The sequence below is a fragment of the Agelaius tricolor genome, unplaced genomic scaffold, assembly GCF_023055355.1.
Source record: "Agelaius tricolor isolate 1412-34295 unplaced genomic scaffold, bAgeTri1.0.p SCAF_17, whole genome shotgun sequence".
Lineage (NCBI taxonomy): Eukaryota > Metazoa > Chordata > Aves > Passeriformes > Icteridae > Agelaius > Agelaius tricolor.
Genome location: NW_027269277.1, coordinates 4193830 through 4213352, shown reverse-complemented (window position 1 = coordinate 4213352; position 19523 = coordinate 4193830). Strand labels below are relative to the sequence as shown.

The 19523-nt window shown below is 39.6% G+C and overlaps 1 protein-coding gene across 1 annotated transcript in view; it reads right to left on the bottom strand.

Annotated features, from left to right (window-relative positions):
• CHM (CHM Rab escort protein) overlaps positions 1-19523 on the bottom strand; it is a 52935-nt gene that overhangs the window by 10565 nt on the left and 22847 nt on the right. Inside the window, exons 6-11 of the mRNA XM_071442180.1 lie at positions 18857-18973; positions 18111-18231; positions 15684-15909; positions 6032-6109; positions 1129-1233; positions 86-149 (exon numbers count right to left, since the gene is read on the bottom strand). Coding sequence (XP_071298281.1) covers positions 86-149; positions 1129-1233; positions 6032-6109; positions 15684-15909; positions 18111-18231; positions 18857-18973 — 711 coding nt within the window. The remainder of the gene's footprint in view (positions 1-85; positions 150-1128; positions 1234-6031; positions 6110-15683; positions 15910-18110; positions 18232-18856; positions 18974-19523) is intronic.

The window sequence follows — 19523 nt, the reverse complement described above, 5'->3', positions numbered from 1 at the left end:
ATTCCTACCAACAACTAAATATTAACACAGGGCCTGAGCTGCCAAAGCCAGAGGGAAAGACAAGTGATACAGAATTGGTGTGTACCTGCTGCTCTGAGTCTGTGTTCAGTACAGACTGATCTGTAATGAGGACTGCCCTGGAGATCTGCCTGCAATTCAATAAAAGAATTATGCAAAAATAATGATATAATAAATTCAATACTGCAAAATGAAAACAAAGATGTAAAAATAGCAATTCAGAATCATAGTTTTGGTAATACCAGGGCCATGTCACTATCTAACCCTCATTACTATGACTCTTAGTGGGATATTTTGCCTGTTGCTGAAGCAGAAACACACCTGGAACACCAATGTAGTATTTTCAATGACCAAAACAGGTGATGAATAAATGAATCTGTGCAATTGGATCAAACAGCCTCCTTCTGCTTTTTAAAAAGTTCTTTTGCCTATTTGCTCAGGATTAGCAGCAGCACATGAAGCAGCACAGGAGCCTTGGGATGAAGGGGAAATGCAGCAGGGGGGAGCTCACTCCTCACTGCACTTTGTGCTCAGGGTTTTTGGAGCTCACTCCTCACTGCACTTTGTGCTCAGGGTTTTTGGAGCTCACTCCTCACTGCACTTTGTGCTCAGGGTTTTTGGAGCTCACTCCTCACTGCACTTTGTGCTCCTGCAGTGCCCAGGGTTATCCTGCCCTACCCTCACAGCTCTGCTGATCCTCCCTGCCCTGCTCTGACAGAGGCAGGACAAGCCCAGGGTTTCTGCAGCACCAAGCAAATCACAGAAACCAAGGAAGTTTAGGACTTGTCTAAAGCTGAACAAATTTAAAGCAGGGACAGCAACTGGCACCTTCACCTTCCAAACACATTTTAGCAAATATGAAATTCCCAACATATTTAGAGCTCTTGGATTTGTTATATGGAAAGGGGGAATCTGATTTCAATGACAACTGAAGAAAACCTGACTATAGAAAGTATACAGTAAATCCTCCAGTTAATAGAGAAATACTTTGCACAGAATTGAACTGTACTGCAAAAATAAAGGAGTGGACAGGAGGCTCCTCAATTTAACTTGCAGGGTACTTCACACACCGTTATTTAAAGAAATTGTGTGTTTTGTTTTACCACATACCTGTAACACACATTTGTGCATGTGCTCTCTGAGAGGTAACTGTCTTCCACAATAAAATAGTTGGCACTTATTCTTTGTCCAAAGTGATCCACAACAGCTTTGCACCTGTATAAAAAAAAACAAACCATAGTAAGAAATTTTGGTAGGTAACAAAAGCATGCATAAGTTGTTAAAATTGAATTATACAGTACAATATTTGTATCTTTCATTAAATTTAGCTATGTATTTCTTGAACATGTGAAACCCTAAACCAATTCAACTGATCACCAAATCCTGGACTGACACATTCTACCTGGTGTATATGCATTTACACACACAATGCCAATATAGATAATGACATCCCAACTTTAATAAATTGATCACTTTTTACAGAAAATAAAAGCTTATAGCACTGGCATTTAGCTCTACATTTCTCTCCTCATAATATGTTAAAATAAAATTGTAAATTATTCTGGAGGTACTACCCCATTGCAGTGGGGTTTCTTTCTATCAGAAAGACACCTTCACCTAAACCAAGTTTGTTTTGACAATAATATTTGACAAATTAAATAGCAAATTAACTTAGGAGATCTGGGCAAGCTCCCTGACAAATGAGTGCATCAGACTGTTCCAAGAGTGAGTTGCTCTGTGACTAAATACACCCTTTATCTCTCAGTGACACACAAAGGGATTAACTGAGTCCTGGTGTTTTAAGAACACAAATGTTCTCCATAGAACAAGGACAGAAATAGAAGTGGGACAGAAATGCAAACCACAGAAATGAACCCATTCAGTGAGCTTAAATGAGAAGACAAATTTCAGATTTTAAGGGGGAAAATTCTCTGTGAAAGGACAAACTTCACTTATGTATGAAGCTACATCATGCATATGAGACAAAGGAGGCTGCCCACAGATACTCAGTAAAGGCACCTCTGCTGCTGATTCTATATCCATGATCTGTGCTCTCTTCTACACTGTCAGAACATTTACTGCATAAATAAATAAAGCAAATTAGCTTTACTGGACTTTTTCTTGGGGCATGAAAATGACACCATTTTTAAAAATTAAACTTTTCTGAATAACTTTATCAGTGTTCCAACAATTTAACACACAGTGATTTAATTCACTTCAAGCAGTGAATTTTCTCACACACACATACACATGTGTGCATGCACAGGGAAACATCCAAAAGAACACAATGCCTGAGCCAGAGATCATGTACAGATTTATCTTTTTATCATAGTGCAGCTTTATCTGTGGAATACCTGACATGCAAGTTATGCCTTAGGAATGAACAATTTCTGTAACTTCAAGCTATTTGTCAGCTTCTGTGATTATAATGATCTACAAACCCAACAATCTAAACAGGTAACAGCAATCAGCTCCACCAGCTCTGGTAAACCAGTTGTTCCTATAACCTGAGATGAGAATTGGAAAAGGAGACACACAGTCCTCATCTGTAAATGTAATAGGTTTATGACTATTAAACATGTTTTTGTAACACTGACTTCAAATGCTGACCTCCCAGGCATCTGGTCCCTACATATATTCCTATTTTCAAATTCAACAGGTACCTGACAACAGTACAAGCACTGTTTGACATCCAACATTCTTCAGTTTCAAATCCTAGCCCATGTGTGTTTCACTTGCAACTTGAACAAGGTTTTCCTAACTGTTAATCCCAGTGATTTCATCCTGGAGCTCTCATTTGAATACTGCAAATAAACAAGGAAGTCGAGCTGCAGCAGCTCATTTCTAATTATAACCTTTCTTATTGTTTATGAAACAATTTCCCCACCACCCCCCAAACATTCTGGAAGGGGAAAGGTTGATTAAATGTCATGTTGCATCACTCAAAGCCAGCAAAAGCAACGACACATTTTATTTTCCTGCTAAGTGTTGTTTCCTCTCCTTTGTTCAGGAATAGCAGCAGGTCATATGTGTGATAAGATTTTAAACTGAGAGAGAGAGAGAGAGCTTTTCATTTCAGTCCCACTTTACTTCAAAGGGTGATGCTGAGAAGATTTCTTTCAAGTAGTGCTTCCACATGCAGCAAACACTCCTGCACTGACATTATCAGGTCTCTGTCATCTGATCTGTGTTGCGACAATGAATCACAGCCAACCCTCCATTGACCTTCTTTCAATGTGTCTGGATAAAAGGATGAAAATTAGAATCCATCTCCTTGCAGTGCCACGAGTTATAAATGTACTTTATAGGGCTCATTATCCAAACTAATGGACTAAGGGCGACATCCTTGAAATGGACTCAGCAGCACTGACAAAGCCAGGCTGCAGTATTTCAGCAGATATGTAAATTACTGCCTGTTTGCTCTATCTTTTTATCACAGATGTATAAATGGCCATTTATCACATCTCTTCCATTTTGAGACAGAATTATGCAATTGGAAACATATGTGAATTGTGATCAATATAAAATGCCCACCATTATGATGAAATTTTACATGCACCCAAAAAAGTGACACACAATAAACACAGAAAAACAACATTATCATACATTAAATTTGGGTTTTTTCCTCAGCCTCAGAAATACAATGTGGTTTTTATTTTCTAATAGAGCATCACAGTTCGACCAAGAACTCAGGATGTTCTACAAACTTATTAAAACAGCAGATCTCTTACCATACATAAAACCCAGATATTTTCAAGTGCATTACTAAAACCTTAAAATAGGGATGTCTAAAATTTCTGTTCTTTCACCTTGTCTTGCCTGAATCTTATTTTCAAAAATTATAAAAAGACCTACAGAAAAAGGTTAAAAATAATTGTAGAGCTGGGTATAAAATCTACTGTTCTCTGTAGATACAGGCATGGGTAGGAAAATGTGAAAAAGCAATGTTAGCCACGTCTAGAAAAATGCTGGAATAAACTTTGGTGATATTCTGAGACTTTTAATTAAACTCTAACAAAAAAAATTTAGAAGAAAATCAAGGCTGTAGGTAGAAGTATGCATTTTCCTTATGTGCTAAACCAGGAATATTTAAAATAGAGAAAAAATCCCTGCCTCAAGGCATGGATGCAGCCTGGAGAGCTGTGAAAGGAGCTATAAAGTGGTAATGAGCACTGCACAATGCATTTCTGCAGTGCTGAGTGAGCCATCTGTAACTGGGGAAGCTGCCTCTGCAAGCACCCAGCCAGCTGCACTGACAACCAGATATGAATTTGCCTCTTACCAATTACTATTAATGGTCTGTTGACTCAAAAGCTCAGTAACTCATAAATAGCCTCATTAACAACTTGATAGCTGATTTTTATTAGGCAAAACACTGAAGCCCAAAGTCAAGAGGAAATACAAGCTGCTGCAGGGGGGGAATCCACAGTGAGGAAGGAGATAACAGCAAGAATGAAACAGGAGATAAAGGAAATGGATATCTTGGATGTGTTGTGCTCCTTCGTATTCACTATCAGATAATGGCATTATTAAAAGCTCAATGTTTTTGGAGTAATGAAAGTCTGGTAAAATCTTTAGAAGTATTTCAATAATTCTGCTCCTCAAAAATCTATCATTCTAAAATGGCACAAGTGAACCCCAAAAACAGCCTAAAAAAAGACACTTGTGCTGGTTTTTTTTTAAACTATATTCAAAACATAAAGGTAGGTTAATGGAAAATCAGCACTCCAGCTCTTCTGCAACACAGATAACCTTACAAAGAAAACATTGATTTCAAAGTCTTCAGGATGTGCAGGAGAAGCTGGAAACAGGGGCAAGCAGTGCCATTGACCAGTTAAGACCTGCACAGAGTGGGGTTTGGAAGTTGCTTCCAACCAAAAGCTTTGTCCCCCTGCAAGAGCAATTTAAGCATTTAAACACTGTTGGAATAAAAAAATTTCCTACAGCAAGAGTTCAAATATCACTGTTAAAATAACTAACAGTTCCTGAAAGGGGCACAGTTTAATTTTCATATGATTTGTGCATTTTGAAGAACACACCTGCTGAAGCACATGTACATTCAAAGTCTACAATTGTGCAATGAGCTCCAGAATCTTCAGGAACTGGCAGAAAGGTAAAATCTGGAGTTTATCCAATTTCAGGGAAAACAGCTACTACTTGACCATGTGGCAAATGCAGCTACAAGGACTGTGCTCCAGGAATTGCAGAGCAACTGGGAAGTAAACCCACACCCCCTCATTTAACTGCTCATTCTCCTAATGCATTGGTACTACATCATTTCTAAATTAATTCTCTAAATTTTCTACAAAACATCTTGGAGTTTTCAATTATACACACTGAGCTGCAAACAGAGTCTTTGGGACAGCCAAAGCCTGCAGTTAGACTAATACCTAATAAAATGTGTATAACAGAAATATGGTAATTTACAGAGGTGTGAAAAATGCCACTGTGGAAAAAACTCTGCGTTGATTTTTCTTAGCTCAACTTTAAGCCTGCCTACAGGCCTGATATTGTTGTAGAAGAATTTATTCTGGAATAAGAGGGCAGCATAGTTTATGACAACAATCTACCTACAAACTCATTAAAGTCTTTTCTCTTGGAGTGACATGCATTATCAGCAAAGATTAATCTGATGAGTCTTTAGGTGAGCTCCATTTTTAAAAATGCAATAACAGAGGGCTTTGTTGTCATCTGATGAAAATCAATTAGAGTAGGTAAGGCCACAAGGAAAACTAACATCACTCATCAGCAGCCCCCCGGCAGCTGAAATGATTTGTCTTCCAAGCTTGGGTGATCAGGAGCTGTAGTAATATCACAGGGAAATTAATTTAGTTTCTATATCCTAGACCCACTTTCCTTGTTCTGGAGGACCTATACACAAATTACTTTTAATCAAGGTTGATGTGTTATTAATACCAAGGAGGATCTCAGAAGAATCATTTTTTTTTCAATTGACTTGAGACATTTTTCACCTGTGTTTTGTGTATAAACAGAAGTTCCTGGTGCCCCTTACCGGCCCGAGGCTCTGTCCAGCACCAGGCAGCGCACGGCGTGACGGAGGCAGTAGATCCCCCCAAACACAGCACACAGCCTGCAACAGGGAAACAGAGGTAATTAGTGCAGCTCTGCTAATTGCAATCAGTCTGAGTGCTCAGCAAGGCAAAGCTTTGAGGTGTTGGTAACACTGATTTACTGACAGAAGCAAGATGTGGAGCTGCTGGAGTGCAGAGGGGGTCACGGAGTTGGCACAGGGCTGGAGCCAGGCTGGCAGAGCTGGGGGGGCTCACCTGGAGAGGAGAAGCTCCAGGCACAGCTCAGAGCCCCTGCCAGGGCCTGAAGGGCTCCAGGAGAGCTGCAGAGGGACTGGGGACAAGAGATGGAGGGACAGGACAAGGGGAGGGAACAGCCTTAAACTGAAGGAGGGTAGGTTTAGATTGGATATATGGAGGGTGGGCAGACCCCAGCACGGGGTGTCCAGAGCAGCTGTGGCTGCCCCTGGATCCCTGGATGTGTCCAAGGCCAGGCTGGACAGAGCTTGGAGCACCCAGGGACAGTGGAAGGTGTCCCTGCCCATGGCAGGGGTGGCACTTGTTGAGCTTTAAGGTCTCTTTCAACCCAAACCAGTCTCTGATTCTGTGATTTTGAAGTGAAAGCATTTTGATATCTCTTCACAGGTGACAAACTTGGAAACTTTCACTTTGCAAACCTAACTTGCAAAACTGGCATTATTCTGTCATTCTAGTGTCAGATGAGGCAGATCACAGACAGCCAGGCCCACAACCCCCTCTGACCTGCAGGACAGGGACAGCCCAAGGAGCTGTCAGCACCACAGGACACCTGGAACACCCAGTTCCCTAAAAACAGCCCTGCTCCTCATGGAAAACCAGAGATACATCCCAAAAATCCCAGCCTTGGCTGTTTGGAGGTTGTTGAGGATGCACCACAGGTTAAACATCCACTGAAGAACTCCTAGAGAACCTAGAGCTATGGGTTTATTATCTCTGATGCTGCAATCCACAGCCTCCTTCCTGCCTGACACAGCAGCCATCAGCATCTTTCAAACCAACTCAGAGGAGCTGATCTCATATCTTGCATTTAAGAATAGCACTATTAACTTCACTAGAACTGGATTCCTTAGTTAAAAACATTAATTACAGTTTTCCTTCAACCACAGCCAGGGGGTTTTGATATACACACTTTATTTTTCCAGTGTGCTTTGAAAGAACTTTGCTGCTTGGCTGCACAAAAATGTGAATTATTTCTTTCCAAAAGTAGCCTGCTATCCAGGGGATGAGGGCATGACCAGTTTTCATAGGCCAGCAGAAAAGTTCTTTTTTAAAATGAAAATGGAAAGGAATTTGGATTGTGTTGCTGAACAATCACAAACAGCCAAAACACCTATTAGAACAGCCTAGCATGAAAAATGACACAGCTAGGAAGGACTTGCCAAAATTATTTAAATACAGAAACTGAAATATTCAACTAAATGGCACCCCAATAATCTATGGCAAAGAAAAATCATTGTGCTGGCATTACTTTGATACAATGGGCTATTCAAGATGATTTGACTGCACTTGAAGTACATGGCAACTCTTTGATAGCATTAACCCCAAATGACAGACATTTAAACTGATATTACTCTAATTAACTGGCCACTGCCTCCACCAATAATTCAAGTTTTGCTGAAAGATAGCAACAACACTGTACTCAGCTTCAACTTTGGCCTGCTGACATCAAATCATATTACAGCTAAATTAACAGTTGTGAAAATTTCTGGCCTGGTAGCCTTCCATCATACACAGCCTTTAAATGCCATTTCAGACCCCATCAAGGCAGGAATCAGCAGCTGCAATTTCTAATACAGCTGTGGAACAATAGGACATATTAAAAGCTGCATTTTTGACAGCATATTCGCAGTGATTTATGAGTTTGTATATAATTTGATTATTCTATTAATTTTACTGATTACTGATTCAGCTAATACAGTGAAGGTCACTTACAAAATAAATCTTCATTACATTTCACAGAAAGTAACTGCCTCCAACTAGTTGTTTTCTTTAATTAAACACTAATGTAACAAGAGAGGAAATAGGCTGCAGGGTTGCTGCATCTGTTGATATAAGAGGAGTTTAGTGCTTTGATGTAATGCTCTGTGATATTAATTGAACAAAAATAGAATGTCTCTCCATTTGACATCTCCATTTCCAACACTGAGATACCACAAAAACACTCACATTACAGACTTAACCTTAGTTCACTCTGAAAGAATTTTAAAACTGTATCTAATAATTTTACACCAAAATCTAGTTTTTATTTCTAGCATGTAATTTGTCCTCTGCTTTCTAAAATGCACGTTGTGATTAATTTAAAAATTGACTATTTTTTAACTGCATTTTTTCTATAGTAAAAACTACTTGCTTCTCTCCTTAAAGCTGAATACTCCATGTACAGCACTGCAAGCTTTGGAGAAAGATCAAAGAAGAACATGGCAAGTGCTGAGATAATGAATTGTTCTCTTTCAGTTTATTTTAACACACAGAGCAAGCTGTGACCTGGTTCTTATGTAAAGTCTGTTTCCTGAAAGGCCCCTAGAATGTCAGCCTTTCCTCCAGTGCTGCTGTGTTCCAAAAACATTAACAGGTAGAGTGGACACAAATCAAATAAATAAAATAGCTGCAGCTACAAAAAATGATGGTTGATCCTCCCAACACATAGTTCCCATGCCAAAGTCAAAACCTGGTGTGTGCATCCACCTGGGCAACACCAAAAATCCACCCCCCCCAAAAAAAGCACCAAAAAACTAATAAAAAAATAATCAATGTCATCCTGAACTGTCCTGGCATTTGGAGAGCTATGGAAAGGAAAAGATGTGACAGAAATGCTTAGGGAAGCAGATGAAGAGTCAAATATTTTGACTTTTTCCTGCAGGCTGTGTTCATTATTCCTGTGAAATTCAAAAAGGTCCTGTAAGATCAGAGAAGCAGCCTATGGTTTAAATCCATCAGCAACACGACAATCCTACACCCATGCCAAAGTTCCTGCACTTCCCCCCAGCACTCAGCTCACCCACAAACTGCACTTTGAGCCTGGAGCCCAAGGTGAGATGATTTCTACCCCCAGATCTCCCCCTCCCTCTGGGAACCCAGGCTGGGACTGGGAAATGCTGCAGGAAGAGGAGCTGGAATGGCGCTGCTGGGGTACCAAATTTAACTTTAAAACTAAGAAATTGCTCCTTTTGATTGTGTGGGATTTAGACTGCATATACAGAAATACCCACTCACATCCTGTGAAATATTCTGGTAGTGAACACTGCCAGTAAAACAGACAAGATAAAAACTGCTGGGCTTGGTTTGGTTTAGAGCACAAAGCTCCAGCTACTGATCACTGACCCTACACAGAGCCTCTGTGCACTTCTCCTCTCCACAATTACAAAATAGGGGTAATTTAAGTCTGTTTCATCAGAGTCTGGCAAGGGTTGGTATTTATTGTTCATGGATTCTGAATGACCACACTGCACTGCAGTACAATTATTCCAGGAGTTTTAGCATTTGAGTTCCTATTATGTGAGGTACAAGTTTTGGGCTTGGGGAAGTCGCTGCTGCCTTTTACAGGCCCAAGATCCCAATTCCATTTCCATAATTCAAATGTAAGAAGATAATGCAATAAAAATCTGAATTTATAAAATATATTTTTATGTTCCTATACTTCAGCCTTGCTTTGTGCCAGTGTAGATTTCTTAGGGTGTTTCTAAAGCTGAGGAAATTCTGTTGACAAAAAAAGAGACCATGTTTAATCTGTCTTTTCATTTCAACTAGTAATTAGTAATTTCAACAAATGCAGCACCAGCAGCTTATTGCTGATAAAAGTGCCATGTTCCTGATGACTCTTGTCACAATAGAAAAGTGCTGTTTCTTAAAATTAACCACATTATCAACCTCATTTTTTCAATGATATTGCAATTAACACTACTCTTTAGTGAATCAAGGTTAAGCATCATTCTCTGGGATTCTACACTCAAGAAACTGATGATTTCTATGAAGGTTAGGTGAGAAACCATCAGGCAATGTGTTTAAGTGGCCTAGCAATTGTGGTTAAAGCACTGTGGCCACTGTAAGAAATTGCTACAGAGCTGGAGAGGAAAAAAGAAAAAGGGAATAGAAGAGTCCATCTGTTTCTGTGCTGCTGTGAGGGCAGGAAGTGCAGAGGCACTCCCAGGCTCCTCTTGGGGAGGTGGAAGGAGCTGGCTCCAAACCCCAGGGACCTTCCAGGAGAAGCAGCTGCTCCTCAGCCAAGGTCATCGAGCTGCAATCACACAACAGCTCTGCCCTCCCAGAGGGGCTGGGGAGAGCAGGACTGCAGGGCAAGGCACAAAAGCCAGGCACTGGGAGCAGTCACTGAACATTAGCTCTAAAACCCATTTCTGTGTTCTCTGCCTCCAGAAAAGACACAAAAATTCCAGTTCTCTTAACCCTCAATGAAATTCAAGGCCATTTTACTAATTCTGTCATGTTTAGGAAGGTACCTTTCTCTGTCTTCTGGTTTAATGAAAAAGGACTCTGCTAAATGCAATTTGCCTCCTCATCTCAGATTTGCTCCAGTAATAAACAATCCTGTCATTTCCACAGCTCTCCTGATAATGCTGCAAATATTCACATGTCTGAGTGAGAATTCTCAGGAAGACCCTGTAAGGCACAACCTGCACATCCCCACACAACCAGGGAGGAACTCCCTTGCTAAGGGACTGGTAAGAGGTAATTCCAAATAATATATCAAGATACATTTCCCTCCTATTATCACCATTACCCTAATTATTAAACCCTGAAAAAGCCATCTCACAATAACATTTTGTATTTTGTGCTTTTAGGTTCCAAATATGTTTTTAAAATGGATCAAGATGATCAAGAATGAGAGTAGGACAATGACAATACAATTTCTTGACTGAAAACTTTTCCCTGCCTAGTTAGGGATGGGAAATCAATACACTTTGACAGCATCCACATGATTGAGAGCATCCCATGTGATAGATTCTAATGGCTGAAGGCCTTCACCAGGTATAAACTCCTGCAGAACACAATTTCTAGTCAGAAATAACAAGGAGCAGAACAGCTCTCATGTTTGCAAGTAATTTTTTAAACAAAGAATTGACAACACTCACTCAGAAGATAAAATCTAAAATGGGAAGGTATTCTCTAAGTTTCATCCACGTAATGCATTTTACAACAAAGGTTATTTCCAAATTAAAAGTCTTTTCCTGTCAAATTCTGAGAAATACTGTGGGCAAGGACACAAAAGCATTCCACAGCTGTATTAACGACAAGGCTCACTGATCTGTGAATAACCTGAAAAAAATGAAGATTATTGAGTTACTTTACCAATCTATCCATCCATCACTAGTGAACAGGTCTCAGAATGATGGATTATCTCACTTCCCTCATGTTTATCCCAAGAAAGAGTTTCTCCTTAGAGGGAAAAACAAACAACTGTTCCTACAAACAATCCTGCTAACTCTGCTTGCCCATTTTGCATTCATCTGCCAACAAAGTGAGAAGAAATATATCAAGTTTGTCTTTAAGGCCAAACTATATTTGAAGTTTTATTATTTCCCTGAAATGCAAGTGAAAACAATTAAGAGGAAAGCAGCACTGCAGCTACTGGTACTATTCAGTATTTCAGTACAACTCAAGGAATAGTGATACGCTGTCAGTAATTCCAATTATATTTTCTGATCCAAAGAAATGGAATAATTATAAGTAATAAGAGATAGATAAGTATGAAAATTAGGTATTTTGAAATGGAGGACTGAACTCATACCTCACTATGATTTTTAAATCACCTGTGATTGTTTCACATGTGCTGACACTCAAATCTGTCACACCTGATTGTCACCAGGAATTCACATTGATTGAATTTCTCATTAATTTCTCATTAACATGCTAAATCATGCAATTTACACACAGAAAAGTTCTGCATCTTGCTAACATGCAGAGACATAATACTTATGTATAGATTTAGCTGAAAAACATGGTGTGCCCAATTTTTAATAAATTATTGCAGTCCAGTCTTGATTTCAGACCACTAAAACCTTCCTAGATTGGGGAAGGGACATAATTGGGAATTTTAAAGGACCTGAGACTACCCCAGAAGCTCTGACATCTCTAGCAGATAATAGTGCACATGTAAAGGTAAAACTGATTATTCATTTTTAAATATATACAGGAACCCTCAGAATCAATCACACTATCCATCTTATCTCAGCCTGGCCTCTTAATCTTCCTGTAAATATGGGCACTGAAAGAGATGGAAGTGTCTTAATCAGATCTTTCCTCCATCACTAAATTACTGCTGTCACTGTCACGGAGACAGAAATTACAATTTCAGCCAGAATCTGTAGGAACTCTTACAAAGGGTGACACTGTCCACCAAATACACAATGGGAAAGCTCCAGGTCTGTTCATTAACCAACTGCCCATAACAGTCAGGGATCACCAGCTCCTCTGGCCAAGCAGCCAAGGATATTCCAGCACCTGCTGCCTCTGTCAGCTTTTGGATAATTCAATTCTTTGGATAACAAAGACACAAGAGACACAAAGTGTCCCTGGAGAACCTTTGTGACATGACACAGGGGACAGGCACTAATTCCCTCTAGAAGTTCACATGGGAAATAACTACTGCTTCTCATAAAGTCAATTCCATTGGCATGTCCATATCTGCATGAGTCCAGAGGAAAGAATCTGAAACCAAACTGAAGTGAAACTTTGCCTGCTCTGCCCCAAATTCAGTGTGTTCACAAAGCAAACACAGCAGCAGATGTAAAAGCTTATTTGGATTTTCCTCAAGAATGAGATATTATTATATTCACTTGTACTTAACACCAGACTATTGCTACATCATCAGAAAGGAAGAGTCAGAACAGTTTTGTACCAAGAAAGAAAGCAAAGGAAGCTGTTAAGGGCCAAAAGTTTTGCTTTTTTTTGTCAGCTCAGGAGAGCAGGAGGCTCCCAATGACCTTCCTTGTTCCACAACTTCAATTGATGGAGACAGAAACCTCCCATCTGTACCTCACCATATTGGGATGTACATTACAGTGATATAAAAGTTTAATTTTCTCTCCTAAACCATCCCTGCTTAAACCAATAAAGAAGGAAGAGTGCTCCTGCTCACTGGAGTGTCGTCAGCAGCTCCAAAAGGTTGTGGTGTTTATGCAGGATTCATTTGGGATGCAAGGATGTGACTTCCAAATGTCTTTGACTCATTCCATCAATATGCATGTGTGCCATTTATAACAGTAGCCTTGATGAGAACACACAGTGTAACTGGCTGCAAGAAACGCTTAAGAGGTTTACATTAAAGCAGAATATAGAACAGTGGTTAGAAATCACAGGCCAGGTGACACCTTCCCCTGATAAGCTGGTGATAAAAGCTGCAGGCTGTGATCTATAGGCTCTGGCTTTGCCTCTTTACTCCACAGCCCCAGCAGCATTCTTCAGACACAGCTCACTCTGAGCAAGACACAGTCCTGAGGGCAGAACACCTTTAAAAATTGTGATTAATCTCAAAAATATTATGGTTGCCTCCTAGATTGTTCACTCACAAAGAAAAGACAATTTTTAAAAAAAGTTTTGTATTAGAATGTTTGCAATACAAACCTTTTAAAAGTGTAATTACTTTTTGGTTTGACAGATTAATTTGCTCCATACAGTAAAATACCCTCTTTGTTGTAGAAGTTATACATTTTAGCAAAAAAACCCTAAAATGCAGCAACCAGTGATCTGAAATAGAAAGTTCAGGCCATCTGAAGAACTCCTGTCATCACAGAATGATTTTCTGATAAGAATATTTATAATACTTCTAGACACCTCTACTGCTAACTTGAAATACACTGCTGTAACAGATCAGAAAACTGCATGTGCTGGTTATTAAATAAAAAATAATTAAGCCAAAGGGATTCTGAGAATATAAGAAAAAATTACATGGGTAAGAATCTAAAGAGGAAAACAAGCAAGCAAAATTTTAATTTTAATTATTAAATTTACTTTTTTCCCCCAGATATTTGAAGCCAAGGAAGGTTGAACTGCCAAAATTGTACTACTTCAATGGCTCTGATAACACTGTGATTTATTAATCTCTGGTCACATACAGATACCTGGCCTCACATGAAGTCCTAGAAAGACACAAAGACACCCATAAAATCCAGAAACACAAGTTCTGTTGCATGACTGTATGCAGAGTAGTTACCTAAGCCCAATTCTTGTTCACAAATTATCTGCTCAATCACCTAATTATGCAGGTCTGCACTTTAAATCACCATATAAATACAGCTCAAGGAGCAGATGAAAGGTACTGACAAAAGATGGTAGCAAATAACATTTCTATTCCATGGAGCACAATTATTCCAGAATGTTTCCATCAACACAGAACTGCATCCACCCTTTACACAGCCCAGCAGGATCAAGCTGCTGAGGCCATTCCTCTGGCAGTAATTTAAGGACTGTTCTGGAGAAGAGAAATGGAATCTATCACAGAGACAACAGGAATACCCAACAACCTGCACTAAACCACAATTTCATAGTAGCACACATGTAAAAAGCAGAACTTGTCCAGCACCAAAGAAAGCAGGTAAGACCCTGCACTGCTATTTAAGGGACTGATGTACAACAAATATATCACTCAGACAAACTGGCCTCACCAGGCAAAGCTGCTTTTTTAAACAGAGCTAATGTTTACTTCAGACCTACAGGTTACCACATTAAACCCACATTGAGCAGATGGAAAGGCTGCTTGCCAGCAAAAGCAAAGATGAAAAAAAAAAACCCCTCAGCCTTTTAAAAGGCAGTTGAACTGTTGGAAACAACTGAAATGAAAACCACCCACCCTCTGCACCCAAAAGCACCAAGCACCAGCTCTGTGCCAGAGCCACGGGCCAGGGACACCTCAGGAGCCAGGGCAGGGACTGCACTGCCACCCAAGGGCATCTTGCTTTATCCTGGAATAATCTGGCCTTTTTTGTTTTACTTGCTTTCTAAGGCTGAAGGAGTGGAGAACATATGGCTGCTGGTTGGGATGTCAGAATGTAGCAGTGGCACAGTGAAACAGAGCTGCATGGGATCTCCTCTGCTGCTCAGTTCATAGGAGCTGGAACCTTCAGTCTAGAGAGAGCTACAAAATCATGTCATGATTTCACAGCAATTGCCCTGTTTGTATAAAAGTCTGTGATGTAGAAAGGTTTGTTTTAAATCTAATTGTAAACTGGACACATGGCACCATTCTCTTCTTTCAGAACAATCCAGTTCATTATTAAATATACACCTGTGAATTGTAAATGAATTCTCAGCATTAATTAGTAACACAAATTGACAACATGGATCTTCCTGCAGCTTCAGGGAAGACTCACATACAAAATTTTTTAACCTACTCAAATGCACAGTCACCCTTTTGGACAGATATCCCTGAGTCTCCTCTGTCAGATTTAAAAAGGGGCAGCTACATATGGGTTAAATTATGGCTTTCTCATTTCCTAGCACTTATTAACTTACAGCAGCCACCACATCCAGCAGCTACTACAAGCTGCATCTGTAATACAATGAAAAATGTTGCAAAGCAGTGTCCTGGTGAGTGACACCTCTTAATGACAATTTTTGGGATGTGTCTGGCTGAGTGAGGCTTACCTGCAGAAGCACTGTGGGATCTCTCCTTGCCCATACAGAGGGAACAAGAACGGGGTGTTGCCATAGCGGCCAAGGCACTGCAGGAATTTTTTTGTTGCCTGAAGCCCTTCCAGAGTGCTGCTGTCAGTCTCTGCCACCATTGCAATGGAGTGAAGGATGAAGTGCTGCAAGCTGGGGGTCAGCTTCCTTGTCTGGAGGAACTCAGCAAACGTGCTGCTCTCGTAGGCTGGGGGAAAAGCATACGAGGCACTGAGGGCTTGTGATTCCAGTAAACAAAAGCAAGGGAGTTTTTCAACAAACACCTCGTTGAAAATGCATCATCCAATCAATGAAAGTTAGAAGAACTACTCCCAGAAAGTGAGTTCTCAGAAAACAGAAACAGCACTCCATTAAAATATTTCAAAATATCACAAACCCACTTTATGGGTCTCCAATGGCATCACCTATTCATTGCTAGACTTGATCCAACTCCATTTCCCAGCCCTGAGAGAAAAGTGAGAAACTGTGGACTAAAATCCACTGAAGTGCCATGGGATGCTGTGTCCTGTAAAATACCCAAAATATGAGCCCAGATTACACCACTCCAGAACAGGAGTGCTGCATCCCCACTGCAGTGCTAGACTGGGTATCTGTGCTCAGAGAAGCCCTCACACAGTGCCACAATCCAGAGATGAGAAGGTGCAATATTTATTTCAATTTGATGACTTGCTGCAACAAACAAATGGGGATGAGACAGAGAGTAGAAAGGGATCAAGGACTCCATCTTCCCTTTAAAATAATATTATTGCTGGCACATTTTGAAATTCAAAGAAACACAAGTCTTCTGGGAGATGTTTAAAGCATGTTGGCATTGATACATCTCTGAAAAACTTTAGTCATCTTCACAATGAAAAGATTTTTTGCCAGGGCACAATTGTATTTAAGCAATAGCACACTTCCATCCTATTCAGAGATCTGCTCTTACTTCAGTCCTGGATAAATTCCTAACTAGTTCAGAGCCCAGTGCAGAGCCCAATATTATCAAGCTATATATTCTGTTCAAGATTCAACCACTGCTTTATTACAAGCATCTTACTTGTATCTTGTATCTTACTGTTCTTTGTACAGCCATGCACAAAGTTATAAAGTGACAAGGGCTTTTTTTTTGTTTTATCATTCTAAAAAAATTCTCAAGTTTTCCTCACTTCAAGCTTCTTATATAATTCCATATTTTACAGAAAAAAAAGCTTTAAAAAAATTCTTCACGCTCTTCCTATTAAAAGTCTGCCTTCCCACGAATGTAATGATCTCATCAAGAGCAATTTTACATTTCTTAAGTTTTTACATTAGCCTAATCTGACTCAAAATATTCTCAATTACTTTTCAGGCTATTTTAAAATGTAGGAACAAAAACTGTTTAACTGTCTCTGTAAGTAAAATAAATCTAACGTTATTTAGGTACATGAATCAATGGATTCATTTAAAATTGATGTGGCATCTCCTTTTTTTACTTAATAAATTTTCTAAATACCACCAATATCCTCGCTCTGAGCACCTCCATTTCTTCCAGCAGCAGCAAACTGAGATCACCTGTAATCAATAAACCACTTCAGCCTAATGAGTTTTTCCCCCTTCAGGATTTTCTGGAGTTCATTAGAGACTCTCCTTTTCTTAATCTCACCAGATCTTGATACTGACTGTTCTTCTCCTGCATGTGTTTAACAATTTTCTCTGATGTTTGTACTCCTCTTTCCTCACTATTTCTTTTTGACAGATTTTTTTCTCTTTCCCTAATTTACTTTTAGACTCCAAGAACTGAGGACACCACTTCATTCTTTGTACCCTGAGGAGCACAAGCCCAAAGCACCTTCCTCCTGTTGAGCTGATTTCCCTCTTTGACCCGATGCTCGTTATTCTTCACACATTATAGCTCAAATCTCTTCTGATTTCCTCTCATCTAAATAAGCCAACACTTGATAAAAGCACTTTGAACTTGCCCTTTACAACTAAAGAGCATTAAATTACATTTACTTTCATAGTTAAAAAATTCCATTTTCTCCAATTCTGATTTGTTGTAAAGCATTGTAAAGGTTTACCTAGTAATCCAAAAAACCAGAAAATTCAGATACATCACATTCTTTTAAAAAATACCTGGGGGAAGGGAGGAAAACACTTAAAAATGACAAAAAGCATTTTGCAACCTTGCTGTAATATATAATTTTGCTGTTAAAGAAAAATGTAAATAATAAATGATGTGGGAACTAGAAGAGCAAGTGCTTAAGTAGAAGAATTTAACGCTGAAGTGAAAAGGTCACAAAAAGGTCAAAGCATACTTTAAAAATGAATCTGTAAAAATAAACCAGGTGAAAACACAGGAGAGCTCTCAGAACTGTGCCTCCCTGAGGGAAGCCCTCAGAAGGGAGTGGGCCTTGCTCAATGGGACACTACCTTGGTACTCCTCAGGGTGCTGTTCATAGTCCAAACAAAATGTCAGAAACTTCATGAGCATTCTCTTCTCCACCATGGTCAGCTGCCTGCTGTTGAAGACATCTGCTCTAGAACAAGGCACCTGCAAAGTATTTTTTAATAATTTCAAATATTTTCTACACTCTGAATGTAAAAGCATCAAGCAACAACAGTCTGATTAAATAACAAATTACTGTTTTCAATTACAGCTATTTTCTTATATATTTATTTCCCATAATTTCTATTGTAACTAAAGTTACCAATTTTCCAAAATAAGAATATTCAAAAATCTTTTTTAATTTCCCTTCAACTTCACTTGCATCTCTAACTGCAGAGAAAATCACTAGAGTTTGTATTAACTGTGCCAGTATCTCCTGTTGCCATTATCACACTGACTTCTTCTCTTGTATGTAACAAAGACAAATCAAGTCTAGTCACAATCTTAAAACCTAAAATCTCTGAATTTTCAAGAATTAACTGCCAATCAGTCATGGCCTAAACAGTTAGCCTGAGGTAAGGATTTATGTCAATGTGCTGGACTGCACAACCTTATTTTAGTTCGGTTTGATTTTATTTTTGTATTTCTAGATAACACATACAAACACCTTTTCTTCCAGAAATTAAATTAGAATCATAATTAAGGAAAAAACCACTCAAAAAACCAATTTAAAGCTTCTTGACTTTGAGGAGATGAGATGAAACACATGCAGCACACGATTTTCTGGTACCTGCTCTACTTTCCCCTCTCGGAAGGCGAGGACGCGCGTGGCGTTTTTGAACTCCGCGTATCTGCTGACGTTGGACTTAATGAGGAGGTCAATTAACAGGCCCCGGGAGTAAAGCAACTGCACAGGGAGCAGAGAGGAACTGGTGGGTGAAGAGATCAGTGAAGTACCCAACAAAATCCTCACCAGCTGCTCCCCAAATCCCCTGAAGCAAGAGGCACCTTTGCACAGGTCAATTCCATGCCTCCCAATTTAAGATTCTGTCATATATAATTTAATTATCTTTCGAGAAGCTACAAATATATGATGAAATACAGGAGGGCCAGAAATGTAACTATGAACAGAAAATGTTTGTCTGGACTGAAAAGTCTCGTGGTCCTGAGGAACAGACTTTGCAAGATCACACAGGAGCTTTCTGGATAAAGGTTTCCTGGGACACAAACAGGGACACTACAGGGACGCTGATGTTCCCCAGCACAAACTCCTGGCCTTGCCCTGCTGACCACTCTTGTGTCTGAATTTCTGGGATTTGCTGCAGTTAACACCATGTCCCACAGTGGGACAGCCAGAGTATAAAAAGGATACAAAATAGCATTATCTGCTTAACCACCACCCACTGAGTGGTGTTCAAGATGCAATTGCAAGGATGCTAGGAAGTGGGATCCATATT